General features: G+C 38.8%; 1 protein-coding gene across 1 annotated transcript in view; it reads right to left on the bottom strand.

The window, feature by feature from the left end:
• The window catches only part of STK3 (serine/threonine kinase 3), a 165,787-nt gene that overhangs the window by 44,127 nt on the left and 95,696 nt on the right, over nt 1–25,964 (bottom strand). The window contains exons 9-10 of the mRNA XM_075213874.1: nt 20,808–21,009; nt 5,247–5,422 (exon numbers count right to left, since the gene is read on the bottom strand). Of these exons, the coding sequence (XP_075069975.1) occupies nt 5,247–5,422; nt 20,808–21,009 (378 nt within the window). The remainder of the gene's footprint in view (nt 1–5,246; nt 5,423–20,807; nt 21,010–25,964) is intronic.

Genomic DNA, 25,964 nt, shown 5'->3' with positions numbered 1-25,964 from the left:
TATATATCCATATATATATATATATATCCATATATATATATATATCCATATATATATATATATCCATATATATATATATCCATATATATATATATCCATATATATATATCCATATATATATATCCATATATATATATATATATATATATATATATATATACATATATATATATATATATATATATACATATATACATATATACATACATACACACATATATAGGCAAATACTGCAGAAGACTGAGAGTCTATTTACACTTTGGGAAATTAAGATTGTTCAGCAAACTCTGGGAGAGGCATCTTTGTTATATTTTAATCTGTTCTTTCAGAACTCACATAAGGATGTACCAGTAGACCAATAAAAATGGCAGCTGGCCACATTTGTGCCACCCACTCTGGTATATGATGGCAGTGAAAGTTTGACAAGAGTGCCAGTATATTAAGTCTAGAAAGCTCCGATGACTGCCGTCAATATTCCATAACAAATTGGGAGTATGAACTTCATTTCATATAGTGATGCGTTTAACACTACAAGCTTACTGTATCAAGTTCGCAAGAACAGGACTTGTCTGTGCTATTGGGGGCATCCTGCTCCTTCCGCTATCAAATCCCAGGATTTGTCTTCCCACTTGCCTCCATTGTCCGTCTCACGTCATCTCGCTGTGTCACAGGCAGCCCAGTCCTCTCCAACATAATGACACAAGACCAGCACACACACACCGCAACTCGTGAAATACTTCTGTTGTGAATAATTCCATAACAGGATTGGCTACAGGTTGTCCCCTCTCCACCCACTTCCAAACTGGGGGCACACAGACCAGACCGAAATTAAGTTTGTTTAAAAGAAATTGATTAGAGAGAAAAAAAACACTTTTAGCTTTATCCCTTCTACAAGTAATAGAACCGTCCTCAAAGATATTATTTAACCACTTGTTTTACCTGCACATCTGAATATAAAAGGAACACATACATATATTAGGAAAACAGCAATGTGGAGTCATATCCAGGCGGTAAATGCGGAGTTCCTATGGCAGATTTACACAGGACTTGTCCCAATCTTTGGCATCTATAATAAGTGATTTAAGTAAAGGCACATGTGTGATCTATATGTAGATTAATGGCTTGAAGGAAGCTACATAAAAACCAATGAAGTGGAAAAAATTATGCTAAGCAATTAAACTTGAGTAAACTTAATACACAAGAAGATTTTACTGTACACCGGCCAAGAACCGGCCATGCTTTATTAATTACATACAGCAGGAACATGCTAAGTTACCAGTAGCCCCCTCGCTTGACATTCCACGGGAAGATTGCATCCCTGTGTGGCAACCTTAGCTTAAGGTCACAACTCCCGTGTTTCACAGTCAGCCATGTTTCTAATTTATTTCCTCTGCTCATTAAACCACTGAAATGTTCTGTCTCGCTTAACAGATGGCTCTTTCAAGTTTTGTTACTATTCCAGAATCTTTAGAGGACTTCGAATTTGTGTACTTAAAACAGGAAGCTTACTGAAGAAAAAACAATCGCAAAGATGTGCGCATTTCTGCCTAATGCCAAGCAATCTGGAATCCATGGCTGCTTGGAAACAGTTCCATCAAAGTGACAGAAATCATTACACTGGTGTTGCAGCAATAAACAGATTTTCATTCCACATGGTACTTTACTTGTGCCGAGGAGACTGGAGCAGAGTGTACGGTTTTCTTTATTTGCTGCAGCTAAAACTAATTGACTCAATTGTTTCAGAAATTGGAACACCTCAGGCTCACAAGAAACTTTACATTTTAATAACACAATATTGTGAGGTTACTGCTTTTTAGATATGAAATTAACAGGCGTCTTTGGAAAGGTTTCTACAATGTAACGATATGCACAATGGAAGAAATAAACATCCATCTGTATCAACCCATCTCTAGCTGTCGATACTGTATATTGTGTATAAATAGAATAACACGTTCCATATAATGTAATAAATCCTACTGGAACAGTGTAGCGAAACCAAATTTCGTCTCTTGCTTAAGGTTCCTAAACAGAAAGCAAATAGACGGTTTAGTAATCAGACCTGGCCAACTTATGGTTCTCCAGGTGTTGTGAAACTACAAATCCCAGCATACATTGTCAGTTGTCGGTTGGCTATCAACTGGCAAAGCACAGGTTGGCCAGGGGATGGTTTAGTTCAATGGGCGCAAAATGCAGCGTTCAGACACAAAAAATCTGCTACAATGATCATCATCTGATGGAAAGAGATGATCACAGGCTTGATGGGTGCATTTACCATCTCGCTGCACCCATGGTACCCAGTGCTCAATGACCAGATCTGTGCAACTAATGGCCAATCAGGGGGCACACTGCAGGGAGAGATGATAATTATAGCACAACCTGCGTTCTATTTATTAAACTGCGGCTTTGAAAAAGTGGAGATGTTGTCTATAGCAGCCAATCAGATTCTAGCTGTCATTTTGTAGCCTGTACTAAATAAATGATAACTAGAATCTGATTGGGCAGCACAGTGGCCTAGTGGTTAGCACTTCTGCCTCACAGCACTGGGGTCATCAGTTTGATTCCCGACCATGGCCTTATCTGTGTGGAGTTTGTATGTTCTCCCTGTGTTTGCGTGGGTTTCCTCCGGGTGCTTCGGTTTCCTCCCACACTCCAAAAACATACTGGTAGGTTAATTGGCTGCTATCAAAATTGACCCTAGTCTCTTCCTCTCTGTCTGTGTGTGTGTGTGTCTATATTAGGGAATTTAGACTGTAAGCTCCAATGAGGCAGGGACTGATGTGAGTGAGTTCTCTGTACAGCGCTGCAGAATTAGTGGCGCTATATAAATAAATGATGATGATTGGTTGCTATAGGCAACATCTCTTTTTCAAAACCGCAGTTTAATAAACATACCCCCCAATCTTCATTACCTGCACTATCTGGAGGGGTACCGCAATACCTGTAAGGTTTGGGGCATTTTTATTTTTTTTATTGCTTGCGCCATTGTCAAGGTCCCTCCCTCAAAATCTTCCCATTTATCCAAAATGTAAAACTTGAATAAGATAAGGGAGACTCTTGTTTCCTCTCATATAATTTCATCCAAAACATTTCATTTTGGCACGTGATCCATCAAAGTGTTTTTCGACCATATGAAACCACCACCAGGTATAAATATTTCTGTGAGTGCACCACTTAGGGCAGCCGTGGGCTCTGACTCCCTGCAGTCTACACTTGTTAGGACACAGTAACATAATGACACGTGCAGGTGGCAGAACATCTGTAATTACATAAAATAAAGTTGGGGGGATAGAAATGTGTAATGTAATTCTTTGCTAAGAGTAACAGAGGTGGGTGAAGGCGTTTGTATATATGTTTTACACAGCCTAGAGCTTTATTGCTGGTATTACCTAACACGAGCAGTTTTTAGGTCTTCAGCATACTGCACCTTTCATACCGGAAATGTCAATGTACGTTTGTAATTCTTTTTATTATGTATAATTCTCATAAATGTTTCACAGACAGTATGGCAGCAGCTTGAAATATTTATAGTTTTCAAAAAAAAAGTTGACACTTTAATATGCAAACTGTCTTTCTCTTCCACAAAATGATCTTCACTTACAGATGTTCCTATTCCCATGCCAGGAGGCGCTCCTCATTCTCCAGTTCTTACCGTTACAGCAAGTATCAGCTACTTATCACATGCACACAATGCTACAATACGGAAGTCATGCAAAATAAAAAACTCGGAAGTACAGTAAAATGCAGAGGTCTTGTTAATCTATATGGTTGTCTTAAATCTTGTTTAAAAGAGTAGTAAACAATCACATAGACACTTTGCAATATTTACAAAGGGAGAACAAGTGTTACTAGTTATTGTGGTACACAAACGTTAAACAACATAAATTTTATGTATCTTTATTAAAAAATAAGAATGGATATTTTTAAACTAAAATAATGTTTAACCAAATTAATTAAAATTTGTAAAGTGTCGTGAATTGAAAAGTATGTCAGTCTCTATTACAATTATTCCTAAATTATGCGTTATATTGTGTCCTCAAGGTGAGAATTAGTGTGGGTAAATTATAAAGATAGTTAGATCGTTTGTGATCACTGATTAAAGAAATATTAGTTATGCTCTTAAATTGTGGAGTTAAATAATTATAGATTTTCTACTGGTGTTTTACACATTCGTTCCAAATTATACTGGATCGATTGTAAATCACAAATGATATGGCACCGATAAGGGATATAAACAATAGCCTCACATTCATGAATCAGGTATTCCTCACACATCAAATTACAGAATTATAAACTAATATATTAAACTAACTATCCCTGCATACTAGTGGTGTGCCAAAATATTGTCACTCCGTATAGGTAATGAATTCAATGATAGAGATACCTTAAGATGCGGTGAACAGGCTATCTGACGTGGATAGCGAGTCACCCAGTGATCTAATGAATAGTACACCGGCAGGTCTGAGCCACATTGTATCCTACACTGAGGTTATAGAATCTGATTCATTTGTAATATATAAATAAATGATCTGATTTACTTTTAACGAATAATTGAGGACACAAGACTTCCAGCGTTCATGTAATTTTTAAACGTATCGTCTCTGGCTATTTATCCCCAGTTTTGTTAACGACGACCGTGGATTTATATTAAATAGTACTAGAATATGATGTTTTAAAGCACACTTGCCAATACTGGAACTTCCCACCCTCCTCTGTGAAACTGCTCTTCTGGGAGTTCGAGAGACTCCCAAGCATCTACCGGACATTCCGTAAGAGTAGGTAAGTATGTTTAATGTGTAGTGAGGATACTTTTATTTTAAGCCTCAAGTAAAGACCTTAATAAAAATCTCTGACCTTAGCTAAGCTGTAGGTAGTTATTTTGGACATTCTCTTATGTATGCTTTGCCCAGGAAACACATTGGGCTCTTCTTACAAAATCTGGATCTACCTAACTGGTGACAATTTACACTGAAATGGTAACGAATGATAATAAAACACATTTTAACGAGAAATTTCTAACCCACATGGAGGCAGACTCGCTCTCTATGTTCCAAATTTTTTAAAAAAAAACAAAAAACTATAGAAACATTAATACAATCTGGACGTTCGTTTCACAACATTCTACAAAGTGCTGAGGTGCAATCCTGCCTCATTACTCACTAATCAGATGTCCTATCACCCCTCATGTATGGGGTCCTGACATCGCCAATGAAAACATGGACAAAGTGACATTGATTGTTAATACTTACAAAGTCGAAATCCCCGTCAGGAGGAACCTTCCAGTTGTCGGGGAACACGTTTTTGGATATGTGGTACTGCTCGTGGACATTCTGATTGTGGTTCTCATGGGGCTTGTTTTTAGAGTCTTGTTTATCAAAGTAATCCATAAAGGACGGCCGTGATACTTGTGGAGACGTCGCATTTCCTGATTAAATAAAAACAAAAAGAATATTTTTTTCTCCAAAAAAAACATTCTTAACAATAAGCACAGTAATATCCTCAACAAAAATATGAAGCGCATTACTCAGATTACAATTCCAATATGGACAACCACTACGGTTTATCTGCCACTAAGCACTGGAAGATAAATATCATACACGGCTAGGTTAATGACTGTGTTCATCACTTCCATTTACATCTCACAGCAAATATGCCCAACTGAGAGCAGATTACATGCACCCCACACATAGAAGTTACTATGCTGCAGGTTGACTTCTTCTATGACATATCAGACCGTCACGTCAGTGTTGGGAAATCTGTTTGGTTTGGGAGCCTCCCATGCAACACTGAAATCCACCAAGGGAGGATATTGAAGAAGATGCTCCACTTACTTCTCTCTAAATGCAGATAGATAGCAACCTATCCTTTTACTTCATTCTATTCTGCATATCAGTCACTATAGTCTGCATTCTAGTTTATTTTATTGCATTTTAATTTCCTGGAACAATTTTAGGAGCACAGAAGAGGGGGGTTCTAGCTTTCCGGGCTGGAAATGGTGGGGTGTAGGAGCCAGGTCGTGGCACAGTATGCCCCCTGGCAGGGGCAGTGGGAGTGATGGGTCAGCAGGTGGACACGTGCAGTTGTAGTGCACAGTCACAATGTTGCCCCGGCTCGAGAATGGGATGGTTGGGGGGTTGGCATATGACTAGGTGGCTGGCCACCCAGCAGGAGGCTATTTAAATCAATGTCCAGTAATATGTACAGCCAGACGAGTGACGTCCACTAATATGTATAGCTATACTAGTAATGCCCACTAATATATACAGCAGCATTGTACCATTAACAAATTACCTGCATTAGTTATGCATTATAACATACCAATACTATCAGTAATGCATCAGTCTTCAAATCTTTTAAACACTGTCTCAATGCCCACTAATAGAGCCTACCTTATCTCCACCTATAGTGCTCACACTGTTACCCCCGACTGCCCCAATCTCTAAGCCACATTCGCTCCTCTGGTCTCAGCAGCACCCTTCTCCCTCCAGTTTACAAGCTCTCATGAACAGAACCCTCCTTACCATTTGTTTTTATGTCTGCATTTATTTTGTCTACCTTATATGTCCCTGTTTTATATATGTCCCTGTTTTATATATGCCCTGTTTTTCCCTCTGACCAGCACTGCAATGCACTGTGGCACTCACTACTCTTTGTTTTCATTTACTAACAATAATAATAATAATACTAATAATAAAAATAATAAAATACAGGTAGTAGTAATTGTTCAATAAAACACCAGCTGTAGTAATGTTCAGTAAAAAGACATTAGTAATTGCATTTACCATTAATACGCCACCAGTAATAGTGGGCTTGTATAAAAGGAGTATTAATGGCAGTGCCCAGTAATATGCCAGTAGTTACAGTGATGTTAAAGGCTACCAGAGGCAGCGCTGGTGAATTAAAATGTTACTAGTGTCCAGTAGTAAGCAAACCATAATATGCCCATTAGTAGTGACTGTTCTCGTCATCTCCATCTAGTTACCAATTGGAAACCATTGGCACGTATCCAACATCAAAGTGATGTGGTATCAGGAAGTGATACATAGGGCTCCATCTGCTTGTGTAGGAAGAAAGTGTTTTTTCATTGTCTGTTTTGTTTGGGCAGGTGCGACATGTGATGTAGTTCTACTACGTACACAATTGGAATCATAACTAATGCCGGTAGGTAAAGTGTATGTATCTAATCTTCTTTTACCAATTATTAATGGGTTGTTATATAAGGCCAGAGTATATTTTCAGCATAATAATGACTCGAGATTTTGGGCAGGGGCAGATGCTGGGGTCAAATGTGGGGTCAGTATGTGGTTGTCATTTTTCTCCCCGAATGTCTTCAATAGGGTTTTTAGTTCTTGTTTTACAGCAGATTATGGGTAGAACTAGTCTTTAATCCATATTTCCTGCACATTTTAGAACATATTTGTGCCTAATCAATCACACAATATGGGCATTACCAATTAGCTCAAGCTCAGCTAAAAGAAATGGGTGCCCCCAGAAAACCTTTCAAGATGAATTTCAACATTTCTTTTCAAGTTATTTCTGAGCATCCCCGGGGACAACCAAGTACCTGGCAGGTTACAGCAGGCAAAGAAAATCGATAGCAAGGACTGTATCTTTAAAGAGCTAGGCCACCTCAATACTAGCAATTGTTCATGGAATGGCTATAAATTGGCTTGAGGACAGGGTTTAAGGAACAGAACGGTCATGTGAACAATCCACAGATATATTCTTTATTATATAAAAATGTGACCTATCAGAGAGACTAATAAAGACCCAATTCAGAGAGCACAGTTTGCTACAGAACTGTATCACTGTGTTGGGAGAGGTTGATGGCCAAGAGGCTGAAGCAGTGTGGGACGTACATCAGTTTACTTAGCGTGTGTTGTGTGGGCACATGTATATGGTGATTCTAATGCACAGTGTGTCCCTCCATGCAAAACACAAATGCCCTCTCTACGGCTATGTTCACCAGGGTATCATGCCCAGATCATGAGCGATCAAGTTAGAGAAACTTATTACTTTACAGATTACCCATCATTGCCTTTGATAAAGTTACACTAACAATTTAGTACAAAATAATAGTAAACAAAAAAATATAAATATTCAAAAACACAACAATAACTCCCCAAAAAGTCAGAGAAAAGTCCTCAAATACAATTATACTGTACTGTATGCAAGTAATAAGTATAGACGTAGTATAAGACGTAGTTGGACAATAAAAATCCTGTTTTATTCAGCATTAAGGAATCTATGTATCCAGATTTTGCGCTGTGGCCAAATTGTCAACATCGTTAAACATCCAAGTGATAGTTGCTGAAAAGAACGCTGATTATTGGGACTGATTTATTCTACACTTGAGCAGAAGTGTTAATCCCATTTTCCTATGCCTCATGTGAGAAAATTGCTCGGCGTTGTTTTCCACAACTCAATACTTCTGAGTGATGTTATTGGAACGCGCACACTGATTCTTTCCAAAATCTTTTTAGCACGTTAGTTCGAAGGGATTAACACTGTATATTTAAAAAAAAACAAAAAAAAACGACACAGAACATCTTATTATTCCTGCAGCAAACAATGAGTTTAAAGCTTTAAGAGCAGTGACCCCCGAGTGTATTCGAGAACAATTAATATTAATATATAACATGAATTATTTACGGCAACCTAAGAGCTTGAGGAACAGAACGGCGATAATGAATTAAATATCGGCCTTTTAAATGAAATGATATACAAATCAAGGCAAAGAATGCAATGTAATACATCGTAAATCATTGACCATAAGGAGGTTATTGGAAATGTGAATCCAATATTCAGATATTTCAGCAGCACAGGTGGGCGCTAAGAATCAGAATGGTAAGTAGTCACTGGCTACAGATTTATATTCCCCGCAGGCATGTACTATGAACAGTGTGAAAACACTCAATTAGGGATCAGCCGTCACTGTCAGTACATAAGGATGTCATGGCTTTGCCTGGAGGACATAGGGAAGGAAACCGCTCAGCAGGATTCACTGTACGTGGGCGGCAAGAGGGAACGAGTGCTGAGTTTTATACAAGGAATAAATGTTGGCGTATACTGCAGCTGAACTGGTGTGTGGTGTTTATATGTAACAGATGGCCAGCCAAAAAGAAACGGTTTGGTAACATCTTTGCTAAGAACCGTTCTACCACCCGCGCTTGTGACAATTCTCAATGTCACAATGCCAGGTTAAACGCAAAATCAAGAGTACACAGTTATAATAATGAATAAAAATAACTCCTGCTGGTCATTGTACAGCGGCGTAGCACGCACACCCCCAGCAATATTTAATCGCTTGTAACCCAGTCCATTGGCCTTATAACAATATCAATGTGATATACCCATTAGCTAATGGCAACAGGTCAATAAGAGAATGACAAAGTAGTTAAGATGCAATTGTTTAGGCTATCCAGTGACTTACAGAGTACAGAGGACAAGGAACAGTTGGAGAGAAGATGCTTATTATGGGATGAGAAGTAATAAGGTCAGAGTGTTAGAAACGTGGTGGATTCGAGTCACAAACTTTCCTGAAGAACAGAGGTCTGATTGGGAAAATACTGAGCACTGACGGACAACCATACTCCACTCAATAAGCCTCCACGTGTTATCTGGGTCAGGCGGAGGCTCAGTACACACTCACCAGACACCATGAAACGGCTATTGAACATTTTTACTTATTTAAAGGCTAGCTTTACTCTATGTATTCTTTAATCCTACTTCTGTGTGATGCTGCATACTTTCGTGTCAAAAAAGACTGAAGTATTATAGGAGCGATACTTTTATTGGCTAACCAAAACAAATATTTGCTAGCGCTCCGAGCAGAGAGGCCTCTTCCCGATGAAGGGGCCCCTGTGCTCGGAACGCTAGCAAATATAAAAATTTGTTTTGGTTAGCCAATAAAAGTATCGCTCCTATAATACTTTAGTCTTTTTTGACACGAAAGTATTCAACATCACATAGATTTTTCTGGCTGACACGGTACTGTAATAATATATATATATATATATATATTTATTTTGCTACACATTTTAATCCTACTTCCATAGCCGAACAAGTATTATTTCTAACAAATGCCTCACCTATCGCACAGGACTTCACCCTCCACAGAGCAGAGGGCATCTGTGAAGCGTTGGACTCACTGTGAGTCTCAAGAGGTTTCTGTCCTTCCTGAGCTTGGCTAAGTTACAGTATGACAGGTGTATCTCCACCCACCACTGTCTTCAGAATGGGGCACGTACACCTTGAAGCGCGCAGGGCAGACCATTCAGGTGTACTGGTGCTTTGTCTCCAACGTACTGCATTCTGTGCATTACTGCTAGGCCATTCTACCTCAATAGTACAGCCTCAGCAGTCCACTCTGACATTTCATTACCGCTTTTCCTAAATACTATTATATAAATACAAAGTATATTGCCATACCTGCAGCATTTGGCTATCTGGCATCAGTACAGGGGGGCTTGACCATATCATCATGGGGGCTTGCCTAGCGATTTTGCCTTGGCTGCCCCGTACTCTCCACCCTTCCACTCTCGTGGCACCCATTCCCTCCTGCTTTGCCATGCAGAGCAGAAGTGAATGAGAAATACCTCCCAAAATTCCCTCCTGTGGGACAAAGCCCTCAAATCAGGACGGCTGAGAGGTATGATATCCTGATCTATAGAGCCATCCACAATTCTTCACCACTACAAGACTTCTCCAGAGTTACTCTCCTTCTTTGTAACTTTGTCCCTGTTGTCAGACTGCCCCTCAGCTTCTCAACTTTTAAGCAGTTTTCCAAAATGTACACGGCTACATAAAACGTTAATAATTTATAAGCATTATGTACAAACTAATTTTTGATTGTTTTGATCAGTCGGATCAATTTGTTTTCATTATTTAATATGTATTAATATAAAATATGATTTGCTGTTTTTATATGTTTGTTTTATTATTCTTAGTATGCTGAAGTGTAAATTAAAGCTGAAAGATAAATGACTCTCTGTGTAGGTGCCTATGGAAAATGTGAACCTAAGCCAGAATGATTCTGCTGACAATACTAACAAACAGATATGCACCAGAACTCATCTGCATAGCTCATCTCTGAGGAGGGATAGTTTGCAAACAAAAGCCATTGGGAGCATTGGTACCAGCAGCAGAGTTCTGATATGTGATGGAAAATGAAGCATCGGCCAGATACACAGAGTACATCACATTCCCTCCCAGCTCCAGGAGGCCTAGACTGGCACATAATTACAGGCGGATATTAGTAACCAGGGGATTAGCACAGAGGGACAGAACAAGCCTGCAATGCATGCCATTGGTCCCAAATTAACATTAATAACTTACATTTTATTTTAGATAACTGAAAAGCTGTTGTTTTGGATTTAAAACTAAACGGGATTTTAGTACTTTGTGTTGTGTTTTTTTGTTTTTTTTAAAGTCTAATCAGGTAGCTAATGTACCGATAAGATGTTTTGACAAGAATGGAAACATTAATGAGTTATGCTGAACAAGCAGCAGTTGAGCTCCAAGGGAGAGATTTGTGGAGATGTAGATCTATGTCTGACCCCGCTGTCACATGATAAATTACTGTCTTTTTATTCCATTAACCTTTCCTTTATATATTGTTAATCTGGGACAGTGTGTATGCCAATATTGTATGGACTTTATTTTAACCCTTGGGGAATGGATTTTCATGTTTTCTTGTGTAATTGTCATATGTATGTACAAATGTGTGCACAAGTTCTGCCTTAATATAACATCATGTGTCAGTCTTACAATTCCAGGTGGGGCCACAAGATACATTTGCAGAAAGAACGTTAATGTTCGTTACATATTAAAATGCCCATAAGAGAATATTCCGCTGGGCGCAAGACAAATATGATCGACCTTATGGAATCCAGCGGTAACCCCCTTTTTTGCTCCATTATGAAGTAGGCATTATTGTGAGGTTTAATTAAAGCTATTGTACATCAGGACACCAAGCCAAGGGAATCCTAAAAAAACTACTTGGAGAAATGAAAATACAGAGATCTAGAGCAGTATAATCTCATGATGTGCTTATCAAAGCTCTGCTTGATACTTTCCATAGGCCCATAGCAGTTGTGGATTACACATTACTGCTGAGGGCCGCCAGGCTGGAGGCAGATTGCATGCTCAGTATGCAACAGCTCCGATCCCATCCACCTTTAGCAGAGCAGGATTAACCCAAACGGGTGGAGGAGACAACATGGACCAAAAGTAAAGGTTGCAACTTTCTATTGGTGTTCTTGCGCCCAGTCACACCCCCTAGTCCCTCCATCTACTGACCTCCCAGATATTCCGTAGTCAGCTTCCCCCACATGTATGAAGAGTGACAAGACAGGATTCACACTATTCTAAGGACTAATGACTTATATATTCACACTGTGACATGTGTGGTCACATGACTCTCCCCAATAGTATTCATTAAAGAATCCCGAGTCTAAGTGCTAGCTCTGCTGGACAACCTATCGTCCTTCATTTCTTGGTCTAGTTAAGCTATCTCTGTGGTGGGATACAGATGATACTGGGGGACGGTCATGGAGTCTGCAAGATCACTGAACTCTATGCATTGTCACCAGTATCCTGTTCATAACTGAAATTGTATGGTACCCTCACCTGTCCCTGAAGGTCTGCCACCAATGGAGTAAAGCTTATAACTCTACTATCTCACCTCCCACTTTCATGAACTGAACGTACATCTCCATGCTTTACCACAGCTATTGCGATTATTAATCCAAATGACATGAGATGCAAAGATAGCTAATTAAACAGCCCTGCGACGTGTAAAGTAAATGTGAGGCAAATACCTTATTAGGGTTCTGGCGTAGACTATTAACCCTTGAATCAGAGGGATCCCAATGAGTCCAGGACGTTGCCTGTGTGAGATATTGTAATAGTTGACATACACTCTAAAAACGCACCTTTACTGCTGTGCCTGAAAGTTCTGTCTATAAAAGGAAAGACAAATGTGTGATACAAATTGACTAATTTGGCCCCGCAAACAATTGCTTTGAAAGCTTAAACTCAACTGCGCCAAATGAACCCTCTCCGATTGGAAAATATGGTCAACAGATGTGTGTGATGTCAATGCTCAAACTGGGAGGAAGGAGATTCTGCTTGTACTTCTCAATCTGGTCATTCAGCCCAATTAATGAAAGTGAATGTGTATAGAAACAATTGCCCAGAGATCTACCCATGTGGGGGCAACCAAGAGGAAGGACTGATTACAATCTGGAGTCTATTTCTCTAGAGATGAAGGGTAATCAAAACAACCAAAGACTAGTTCAGTATTTTATAGCACTGGAAAAAGTATTTAACTGAACGTGTAATAAATATATATTAATTAATTGTGCACTAAGTATATGGAGGTGTCAACCTCCAATTGAGTCTGGAAATAATGTTTAAAAAAAAAAAAAAAGTATATATATAATGACCACTACCATGTCCTAGTATTGATCCACCCCCTCACTTCTGTAAACAACTGAAAGTTCTCTAGTTGTCCTGAAACAGTAATGTACCATGGGCAGACTAGTGATCTTTCAGGATCTGAGAATTCCATTCATTCAGGTATTCCAGCTGCTAGGACAGGGGTTGTCCAACAGAAAACCTGGTTTGCGGACCACAGGAATGATTTCATTTAGTGCCACATGTATTGCACACCTCCTGCGTCAGGACCGATTCTTCCATCTGGCAGTTTCAGGCCGGGAGATGAATTTCCGAAGCTCAAATGTCCCTCACCAGGTAAATAATACACCTGGTGAGGGGAAAAAAAAAAATGTACTCAGCATCCAACTACCTTGTGTACTTATTTCAAGGAGAAGCAACTGGAGCTGTCAGAACAAGGGATAGATAGCACCTGGCTATCGGCTTGGTTAACGCTACTGCCTGGGTCACTAATACATTGAACTTCAGCAACCAATTAGAGACTATTTAATATGCAGCAGACACAGCTTTATTAAACACGAGAATACCATCTACTGGTTATTGGATTGTGATCAGAGCATGATCTGTGTGCGAGTTTGTATGTTCTCCCCATGACTTCATGGGTTTCACATGGGTGCTCAAGTTTCCAACCATGGTCCAAAGAAAACCAAAACTATATAGGTAGTTTAACTGAGAGAGATCGAGAGAGAACGAGAGAGAACGAGAGAGATCGAGAGAGAACGAGAGAGAACGAGAGAGATCGAGAGAGATCGAGAGAGAACGAGAGAGAACGAGAGAGATCGAGAGAAACTCTTATAAGGCTAATGATGTATAGCAGCCTGAAAGATCATCACTACATAAATATCATGAAGTTTGGCCGTTTGTACAGGTCTCTATTTGCTATACATCCCAATCATAATAATGACGACTATGATGAATAAGGGGGGGGGGGCCTCTCTCTATTTTCTTCTTCCTGCCTTTTAGGGTTCTGTGCAGCATATTTGTGCTACTTTACACTCTGTATGTCAACATTGCCTCTAAGTTTTGACTAAGGTGATTTATTACGCATTAAAGATACACATTGCTATAGTTTTATTCTTTCAGTTTGCATTTCTGTTAGGTCTCTTTTAGGGGGTAGATTAGCTATGGGTTATGTTGGTTTGTGTTTCTTGTATAAAAAAAAAAATCAATAAGAACACAAGATTTAAAAATAAATGAAATTATTGCAAACTGCTGCATAATATTTAAGCCCTATATAAAGGATAATAAAATAATGATGACACTATTGTGTATTATCCACTAAATGGATTACTGTTCCTCAGTTGGGACAGTTACTTCTAACACTAAGCATTTGCTTTGTGTAAATTTCAACGTTGCTTGCAGGTTTCATAAGATTTTAAAAATATAATGATGTGCTATGGGAATGCCAGGTGCTTATTAAGTATTGACCTGTGTCTGACCAAACTCAATGTTTTCAGAGGTTTCCTTTAACGCTTCAAACGCGCCGTGACTGTGCTCTGGATGAGAAGATAAACATGATCACCTTCATTTTAACTAGTTTTCTTTTAAAATGCCCTTAGGCTCAAAGCAATTTAAGCAATGGACTATAATACAGAAGTTATTAGTCAAACCATCATCAACATTTTATAGAGCTCTTTGGTTAATGACAACTTAATTAAAAGTAGTTCTCTGTTTAATGAAACTAGTCATTTATTTAATTTTTTTATATCTAGGAGAAGACGGCTATTCACAGATGACATAGAAATACCCAATAAAAATAGCTAACTTTCAATTTCTGCAAAATGCAAAAACACCACTCTTACCTGATGCTATAAAATATGTCCTTCAAAGACTAAGTTTTAGAAATAACAGATATATATCTATCTATATACAGTCAAGTCCATAAATATTGGGACATCGACACAATTCTCATATTTTGGGCTCTATACAACACCACAATGGATTTGAAATGAAAAAAAACAAGATGTCCTTTAACTGCAGACTTTCAGCTTTAATTTGAGGGTATTTACTTCCAAATCAGGTGAACGGTGTAAGAATTACAACAGTTTCTATATGTGCCTCCCACTTTTTAAGGGACCAAATCCTTTGCAGGCAATTACAGCCTGAAGTCTGGAAGGCATAGATATCACCAGACGCTGGGTTTCATCTCTGGTGATGCTCTGCCAGGCCTCTACTGCAAATGTCTTCAGTTCCTGCTTGTTCTTGGGGCATTTTCCCTTCAGTTTTGTCTTCATGAAGTGAAATGCATGCTCAATCGGATTCAGGTCAGGTGATTGACTTGGCCATTGCAATCATTCCACTTGTTAGCCTTAAAAAACTCTTTGGTTGCTTTTGCAGTATGCTTCGGGTCATTGTCCATCTGCACATAGAGTGGTGTATAGAGCCCAAAATATGAGATTTGTGTCGATGTCTCAATATTTATGGACTTGACTGTATATATATCTATACATATACATATATTTGTAGTTAATAGCAGTGAAATAAGTGATTTGGGGACTGTAGGCTGGTGCTTTGCGTGAAATAATATGCTCTCCATTTCCATCTAGTGGACAAATATATTATCGCGTCTTTCCACTGACTCGCTGACAGACCTGAAAAAGTATAGTTTACACACAGCAAGAAAAAACGTACTGCACTACTTTTTCTGCTTTTCTATTTTTAATATCTAGAATCCTGCTGACAATATTTCAAATTACAAAAGACAGGCCAAAATTAAAGCTATTCTTCACTGGCATTCAAGACGAGCAATGGATATAGCAGCAGCAGGGAAAACCAGTTTGCAGTTTTAAATAGGTTCCAAATGTAAGTTTTTTTACAGAATTGAAAACCCTGGAAACAATTCTTTTCCCAAGTGTGGCTTTTATCTCTTACAAGTGTTGAAAGGTCATTGAATGTGTTTTTCCAACAAGCAATGCCTGGAGCATTGATAAGAGAAGCCATTCTCGTGGTCTCAATTTTGAAAATGGGCGGATTTCCAGGGGATGCACCCGTACCAAGTGGAGGTAGAGCAGATACTATAATATATTCCCTTGGTAGACATTCCTTACTTTATTATACTAAATCAAGTGCTTTTAAATTGTCAACCACCCTGCACCGTGCCCTATTTACATATTCTATGCATAGGTGGGTGGAACAAGTGATGTTTGTTTCGTCTTATGTGACTCACTGGGCTGCATACTTGGAGAGAATCGAGTCTACGAAAGGGAAATTCTTTTTTCTTCTTCTTTTAAGAGAACAATAATAGGTGAAAACAATTTAGCACAAATGATCAACAAGTTACAAAATATTTTCTAAATTAAGTTTATTAAAAACATTGCCATAAAAAAAGCGCTGAATGTATTCTTCATAGTCTATGGAGTAGATTTGATTAAACCTTCTAAAAAAGCAAAAATGAAGGTGTGTGGCCCATAGCAACCAATCAGATTCTAGCTATCATATTCTAGAATCCTCTACATAAATAATAGGTAGAATCTGTTTGGTTGCTAACCCTGAATGTATATTAGTAACCATTTAATACATATCTGAAATACAATTATAACAGCAAACCTTTCTTTAAACACTTTCTGTATAATATTATATATTAGTGGTTAAAGTGTAAATGTAGAAGTCGCGGTATGGAAAATGTGAATGTAACTTGATAGTTTTATAAAGAAGGCAGTGGGAGAAGTGGCGGTATGTCATAGCACTGTATACACCCCACGTGTGTGTGTGTGTGTGTGTGTGTGTGTGTGTGTGTGTGTGTGTGTGTGTGTGTGTGTGTGTGTGTATGTGTGTATGTGTGTATGTGTGTATGTGTGTGTGTGTGTGTGTGTGTGTGTGTGTGTGTGTGTGTGTGTATGGTAAACAATGCTAATTCCTAGGCGCCTGATTATGTATTCTTAGCAATAATGCACTATTTGTAGTATCTAATAGGTAAATATACTTGCAATAAAAAGATAAACAGCATAAACATAAATTTCAATGCACTGATGTATAAACAATGGCAGTAAGGTTACATCAACCAAAAGGCCCTGCTCTATGTGCATGGTGATAGAATCCCATCATCACATAGGGCCCTGTTTGCAGTGCATTATTACTAGGAACACATAATCAGGCGCCTCGCACATATCCCGAATAAATCGCAGATTCTAACTTGAAGATATATATATATATATATATATATATATATATATATATATATATATATATATATATATATATATATATATATATATATATATATATATATATATAAAACATAGATATAGATATATATAATTGTATTCTATTTTTTTTTCTTTTATTGTGCCATGACAGCTTGAAATAAGAAACACTCAAAAATGTTGCTGATGATTAATTGTCCAAGAGCAAGTAGGAGGCACTCACAAGACTTGTAAAGAGTGGTCAGACTTTAGCATTTAATACAAAATGTTTTATTTACTCTAGAGTTTATGCAAATGGGCTTCAGAAATGTGAGTGCATATAATATAAATATATATATATATATATATATATATATATATATATATATATATATATATATATATATATATATCTCCGAAGAAGACATATTCATTGCGTAACCCATGTTTACTGTAACACCTGATGGATGGTTTTAATGGACAGGAGCAACCACTTATAGTAATGCAACTATTCCTTCTAGAATCTTCTTTGAGCATACTAAGTGACAGAGATTTACCCTAAGAATTTTGTTCATACTACCTGATTTTGTCAATTACCGTAGTCCTTTTGTCTTTGACATAGTGAGCCCCATTCATCTTGGGCACAAGTTGCAAGCAAGTTGTGTATTGTTTTTTTAATTTAAAAAAACAAAAAAGAAAGAAAAAAAAACAAAAACAAAACTTGAGCGTAGTTCAAACCATATTAAAATCCTAGCGTATTTCAAGATACTTCCATATGAATCTAGGAGTAAGTACGCTGCAGCTAGACAGTACTTGCCATACTTAGACACAAGACTGTGGTATATGTGCAAATGTATGTAAAATAAAATGTTACATCAGAACACATTATAAAAAAAAAAAAGAAACGTATAATGTTTTATAGAAATATTTTTGTAAACTTTTTTTATTTTGTTTACATTCATTACATAAATAAAGATACCTGCAATGCCTGCAGAACATGCAATGCATTTTTATAGTCTATCTTGTTTGCACACATATGTTCTGTTCTAGCTAGTGGCAAACATACGTGTTCTTTAAAATCAAAGACTATGTTGTGTCAGTCATCAACATCAGCCGGCACGTACACCTGACCTGGAGTGTGAGCAAACGATACGGCTGTAGACAAGCGCACCGATAAGAGAGCCAGGACATGAAACCGGCAGCATCTGCAGCTGAAAGCCCTCCGCGAGTCCTTACTGTACTGGGCCTATATTACTCCGTCTCTTTCACCCCTGTTCCACCTCTCAAGTCATAATCAGTCATAAGTGTCATTTGCGTTCAGACATGCATTGCGTTCATTGGTGTAAAGTCCATTTCAGAGCATGCGCAAACCTATTTCACACAAGATACGGCACACAAAGGGACTTACACCCGAACATGGATCAGCCCCAGTGTGTTTATGGACATTCGCATATCGAGCTGTAACTTAAATAAAATAAATAGAAACAGAGTTTAAAATAAATGAAAATATTTTGAAAAAACCCTAATAAAAATTACTTTTCAAAAAAAAAAATGAAAAAAGTATAACTTTACTTGAAATGTGTAACAAATAGTTACTAATACACATTCAGTATTGAGTTACTGTGAAAAATGTTACAAGTTGCTGATCATTATGCTAAAGTGTTTGTACTTGTACCTGCAGCATATGACAAACTGCATACATTCAGATGACTATGGGTCGCAGGCTGTCCTAGAACCTCACTGCAATGTAACGGACAAGAGACGGGCAGGAAAAATATTTTGCACACAACAAGAAACTTGTAGTCAGTAGAAAACATTTTTCACACTGGATCAAAAGCTAAACAGCAGCCATCTACTATTGGAATGATGGCTTCTCAGCTGTTCCTGCACGAGATAGATAAATAGACTGCAGTATTTCACCAGTCTGCACAGAACATAAGTCACTGCTCGCACATCTTCTCCCACAATGACTTGCTGGACAGCGTCATTCTCTTCATATGTATAAATGCTGGTCCTGGGCAGGCTGTGAGTGTATGAATCACTTGCAAGAAAGTGTATAAGGCATATCATTACACAAAGCAGTGAGAATGTTCTGTATATCATAGAACATACACAGTGCATCTCTCTGATGGGCAGCACGGTGGCTCAGTGGTTAGCACTTCTGGGGTCATGAGTTCGATTCCTGACCATGGCCTTATCTGTGTGCAGTTTGTATGTTTTCCCTGTGTTTGCGTGGGTTTCCTCCGGGTGCTGCGTTTTACTCCCACACTCCAAAAACATACTGGTAGGTTAATTGGCTGCTATCAAATTGACCCTAGTCTGTCTGTGTTTGTATGTTATGGAACTTCCACTGTAAACTCCAATGGGGCAGAGAGTAATGTGATTGACAAATATTCCCTGTACAGCGCTGCAGAATTGGTGGCGCTAAATAAATAATGATGCTAGGAAGGACAGTCATGAAAAATAAAACATTAATTGTACGACCTGTGTAAGCACCAAATTGCAATGTGACGTCATTAATATACATTCCGTTCTTGAGAAAATAAGCTGTGAAACTCTACTCCTTATACTTCTTGCAGTAATACCTTATGCACCACTTAAATTAGCTATTGGTATGGGCTGAAGATACAGGAACACTATTCTCGTGTGTGAACATGCTGGAAGCCGGCATCTCTCTACTGTTTAATGATGTCACAAACATTCTCAGGGAATTCTAATAGCTCATGGGAAGTTCACACTCTCACTATTACTCATGAATGTTTATGTGTGCCTGCCCCATAGCTAACTTCATGCAGATATTTGTACAGCTATACGGCTGAAATATAAAGTATTTACATGTTGTTTGGTCAGATATCCGTTTATTGTGCAGTTGTATGCTTTTATAGCTTTAAAGCCAATTACTAAACGCATGCATACTGTTAGCATGATCAACTGGTGTGATGACGGCAGCTCGAGTGGGCTACTCCGAAATCTGACTATTGTATTAAGTCCAAGTGTTTTTCCTATATGCACGGAGACAAGTTTTGGAGAACTGTTCTATAAGAGTGATCAGTACTTTAACACAACAGTCCCACATAAACGACTTCTGTAGAACTTTATCAACAAACTTAGGACCGCATTGGCGTTTATGTTTGAGGGCTCGTCGGAAACAAATCTTGGAATCTTCATAATGTCCCGTAATATACCTGTCTATTAAATGTATTGCTACAAACCATTTATAACAAAACCTACTTTTCATAGTGCCATCTTCTTCTTCCTCTTCCTCCTCCTCATCGCTGTTTATCACCATGGTACCCAAGTCAGATTCCAGCATGGTGCTGTTATGTTCGATCATGGTTTGGGCACCTTCGCTCATCGTACTGGCCGCTCTCATGGTGCCAGCACTCTCAGAACTCGTCTTGACCATGGTGTGAGAGTCAAGCTCGTCCTCCTCCTAGACAAAGGAAGGGATATAGACACAAAGGGTTACTGAGCAGAACAATTGCCTGATTAGCTTTTATGGAAACACTTTGAAATATATTCCCGAGAATAAAGATCAGTTTATATAAAAGTTTTTTTTCCCCGCAACCACATCAAAAAAACCTCAAACCGTCATATAAATACTAAAAGTCCCATGCTGGAAAACATTAAACTTTAACCACATGTTTTATTAGTTTGACTACTTCTCTGGGTCATAACTTACAATTAAAGTCGAGCAAAGACAGTAGGATTGGAGAGAACAACAGGAGGGACCTTATACTGCAAACATTAAGTGTGATGTCAATTTATGGGGGCTGCCATATTTTACTACTCGCTCATTCCAAAAACAAGCAAGACATTTTTAGTAACAGAGAGGTCTGCTCGGCAGATGCTGGGGAACTGTTGAAAAGAACATGTTCCAGCATTGGACACGACCAGCATTTCCAATCAGTGGCAGTAATGTTCCTGGAATGCACAGCCGAACTGATGATAATCCAGTGTATGATTCATAAGCCCCATATGGAGCACAAATCCACTCTCCGAATACAAAGGAAGGGCATTGCTTCTCTCACACGTTTCAGCTATACTTTTAATTAGGCGCTATTTCAGAACACAACAATTAACCAGTACATGAAGAATGAAATGATCTGCGGAATTAGCAGGAATTGTGGAAATAACGGTATCTCCAAGTCACAAAGCAAAGCGCAGATAGGCAACTGGATCCAGGCAAATGAGGAAGCACCGAATCTACTGTGGGTGGAAGAGAGCACTGGAAACTGCACTATAGCTGTAGAGCCGGATTAAGACCTCATGGGGATCTAGACAAGATATTCGTTTGGGTCTCCGTCACCCCTTCTGTTTGTCAAAAAAACAAAACGAAATATTAAAACATGGTACGGGTAAATCGGGCCTAGAAGGGAGTTAGGATGATCCGTCTATGCTGTACAGACACAAATCATCATTACCATTTATATAGCGCCACTAATTCAGCAGCGCTGTACAGAGAACTCATTCACATCAGTCCCTGCCCCATTAGGGCTTGCAGTCTAAATTCCCTAACATACACACACAGACAGAGAGACAGACACATAGAGTAGGGTCAATTTGTTAGCAGCCAATTAACCTACCAGTATGTTTTTGGAGTGTGGGAGGAAACCGGAGCACCCGGAGGAGACACACGCAAACACAGAGAGAACATATAAACTCCACACAGATAAGGCCATGGTTGGGAATTGAACTCATGACCCCAGTGCTGTAAGGCAGAAGTGATAACCACTACTCCACCGTGCACTTAAAGTCACTGTGTCTTCGTATTCCATTTACTTGTTTTGCGCATTATGTATGAATGATGTCTAATCGGTAATTTGTGAGTTTGTGCACCCAAACGGCAAAAGTCACCGCACCCACCAGCCTTGCCCTGGTTTGTACTGGACCAGCGATCAACAGGTGCAACACATAGTAGATACAAATAAATACTATTCCCTGTAGTGCAGAATGCAGCAATAAGATTGGGAATCATTGACTGTAAACATTTTCCTGTAACAGTTTGTTTTAAGCTGGCAAGTCTGACAAAGCCAACAAACCATAGCAGTGTCACCATTGTTACAGGATAGTCACTAGTGTTCCACAACCAGCAGTTACCGAGACAGAACACATCCTATTCCGATGGCAGCTTGATTCAGCAATCCTCACAACACCACTACTGGTAGCAGTACCCTAAATGTCTGCTGTGACACAGCCACCCACTGGCTGGGATCAGGCAGCAATAACCAGCACAACATGTAATATTTGATTTGCTGTACAGGACAAACATTGTTTCTCAGCAGTATATATTCCAATAATGGTTATACGAAAAGACAGCCAGCAATTAAGAATGGATTGAACAGACCAGTACGTTAGAGCTCCCCTCATCTGCATTATTTCCCAAAACATGATGCTGCCAAACTGGCCGTGTGCCTCTTTTTGTCAGATGGTCTGAATTAGCCAAGTTAGATGACCGTGTGCGATATCCTAATTACTTTTACAGTGTGTTCCTGACTGTCCTTGGGTTCTCATTCTCTTGCACATTTTTATCAGTGTGGAAAAAAAACAGGAAGAGAGAACTTGTGATGCTGGTACAGTACAGGGAAAGAATCACCCCTACATGGTGCTAAACTTGCCAACCGCACTTAAACCATATGGATGTCTAAAATATACAACATATACTGAAAAAGAGAAGCATGGGGGCACAGTGGTTAGCACTGCTATCTCACAGATCTGCGGTCAGAGGTTCGATCCTAACCAGGGGGTAAATGTATGAAGCTCCGGGTTCTTACAAGGCAGCGCCGCTTTAAATTTAAGCGCTGAAGACGCCAAACTCGCAAGTGTTGAAGAACCCGGAGCTTCATACATTTACCCCCAGGTCCTTCTCTGAGTGCAGTGTGTATGTTCTCCCCATGTTTGTGTGGGTTTCCTCTGGGGGGCTCTGGCTTCCTCCCAAAGACATCCTGGTAGGTTAATTGACCCTAATGGGTGTCCGTGTGGTAGGGGATTTACACTGTAAGTTCCAACTGGGCAGGAACTCATGTGAATTAATATTATATTCTCCCTACAGCACTGCGTAAAAGGCGGTGCTATATAAAGGATAATAAAAAAAATTGCAAACAAATCAGGCTACGTACATAGTAAAATACACAGAGATCTCCTTTTAAGAAATAAGGAACCGACAAGGCTACGTCTTTAAAATAAAACAAATGCCACAACGTTCCATATTGTCTTATTGCAGTAACATATTTCTGTCTCCCCTGACAACTAGCCAGGTGTCACTAAACCTGTACAGTAATATTTTTAACAAAAACTTAAATGTGATCATTTCTGCAGACAACACAACTAGCTCATCCTTCAGCAAGTATTTCAAGTAATTCTAATAAGGAATACAAGAAAAACAATGTATTACATATACACTATATGTATGCAATTCATCTTCGTAACACATGGGGGCGCCACACACAACAAACTAAACGGAGGAGAGAGCACTTAGCTAACAGAGGTCAATTTCACAGCTGAGGACAGTGACTGTTACTGCGGGGAGAATTTCTTAAACTAGCTGAAAAGTAATATACTTTCATCAGCATCTAGAAATTAAGTAATAATGAACAGCACGGTTGTGATATGATATTCAAACAAATGGGCCAGAGACTAAATATCTATATTTAAACACACAGTGGCTGCCTGTTAAAATCATTGTACAGTGAAAGTATATTTAGTGTCAACAAAGTAGTTGCACGGTCATTTTAAATGCAAAATAAAAAGCAGTTCAAATTACACTGAGTGGGCATCATAAGGACAGACTACCGGATCCTAGTAGGCTTTGGCTGATCATGTTTTACATGGTGTCCCACTATGAGCTGTACCATAGTCCCTACACAGAAAACCGCTGCATGACAGTAGCTAAGCCTGTGTCTTTCACAGCTTTGTGCGACTTGCATGAAACATTCAGAATAGTCAAAACTACAAAACACAATTCAAAACAATCTCTTCCCACTAAGCTTTTCCTGATTCTTGTATCAGTTTCCTTATACCTGTGTATAAACGGATAACACTAATGCTCTTGGCTGCAGCGGGAGGTGGTATGTGCGCGCACTACATAACACAATGCCCTCCAACTAGTACAATGGTGATGCTTATATTCAATCATCGCCGCAGAGCGCTGCTGGACCCCACCCAGCACTCTACAGCGGCGATCGGATAACGCTGTATACACAGATTAGTAATAGGAAACATGGGATACAACTGAAGCTAAATCATTACTAAAGACATGTCTGACGTACTTAAATATATTCCGCATATTACACCATATACTACAAAATGTATATAAGCTAAGGTTTGTTCCACTTAATTAGGATATCAGAAATATTGCATTGTTGGAAAGTTTTCTGGTATACTACAACATTAACATTAAAAACTATAATTATTTTATTGTGCATGTGTTGCTATGTAGATATTGCTTTACAATGAGGATCCAGGTGTGCGAGTTCTAGCGAGGCCTGAACATATTTTACTTGTCAGACTTTGTCCATGTCCCGTGTGCGCTTAGATATAGTCCCCACATAACATACGGCCTAATGCATCAGGGGTATCACTAGATAAAACAATGGGGGGTTTATGGTTACCAAAAAAAAAACAAAAAAACTTGCAACTTTTTTTTAGACTTAGAATTACACATTAAATATGAAAATATAATTTTTGAACATTAAAGAAAAATCTCCGGGTGCTTCGGTTTCCTTCTACACTCCAAAAAACAAAACAAAACATACTAGTAGGTTAATTGGCTGCTATTAAATTGCCCTTACTGTGTGTGTGTGTGTGTGTGTGTGCGCGAGTGTGTGCGTGTGTATATGTTAGGGGATTTAGATTGTAAGCTCCAATGGAGACTGATGTGAGTGAGTTCTCTGTACAGCGCTTCGGAATTAGTGGCGCTATATAAATAAATGATGATGATGATGATAAGGTACAATGTAACATACGCATTGTGTGATAAACAAGGGTCAACGTCAGACACACACAAACACCTAAAACATTAACGTATGTTTATAAAAGAATAATGCACAATATGACTAAGTTTATAGCCCAGCCCTGTTACACGTATAGTGCCGCTGGGTGCATGCGGTCACCAGAACAGGTTATTTCTCCCTAACGGATATAAAACATGTTATTGGTCTGAGTCGTATGATGGAAACGTCTTGTGACAGGCTGATATGTTATGATAGCTGCTCAGGTAAGTAAACACATTTTTTTAATTAGCTGAAAACGGCAAGCAAAGTATTCTACTGGGGAGGGGGGGTAATGGAGATCTGAAAGTTAAAATGTTAGTTTAAGCATACTGACTATGACTGGCCTCTTCTAGAGAATTTTAATTTTTTGGATAGGATTTTGATTCAGGAGGTCAAG

Source organism: Mixophyes fleayi, chromosome 5 (assembly GCF_038048845.1).
Source record: "Mixophyes fleayi isolate aMixFle1 chromosome 5, aMixFle1.hap1, whole genome shotgun sequence".
NCBI lineage: Eukaryota > Metazoa > Chordata > Amphibia > Anura > Limnodynastidae > Mixophyes > Mixophyes fleayi.
Note: the sequence above shows the minus strand (reverse complement) of the source record. Positions and strands in the feature narration are given on the sequence as shown.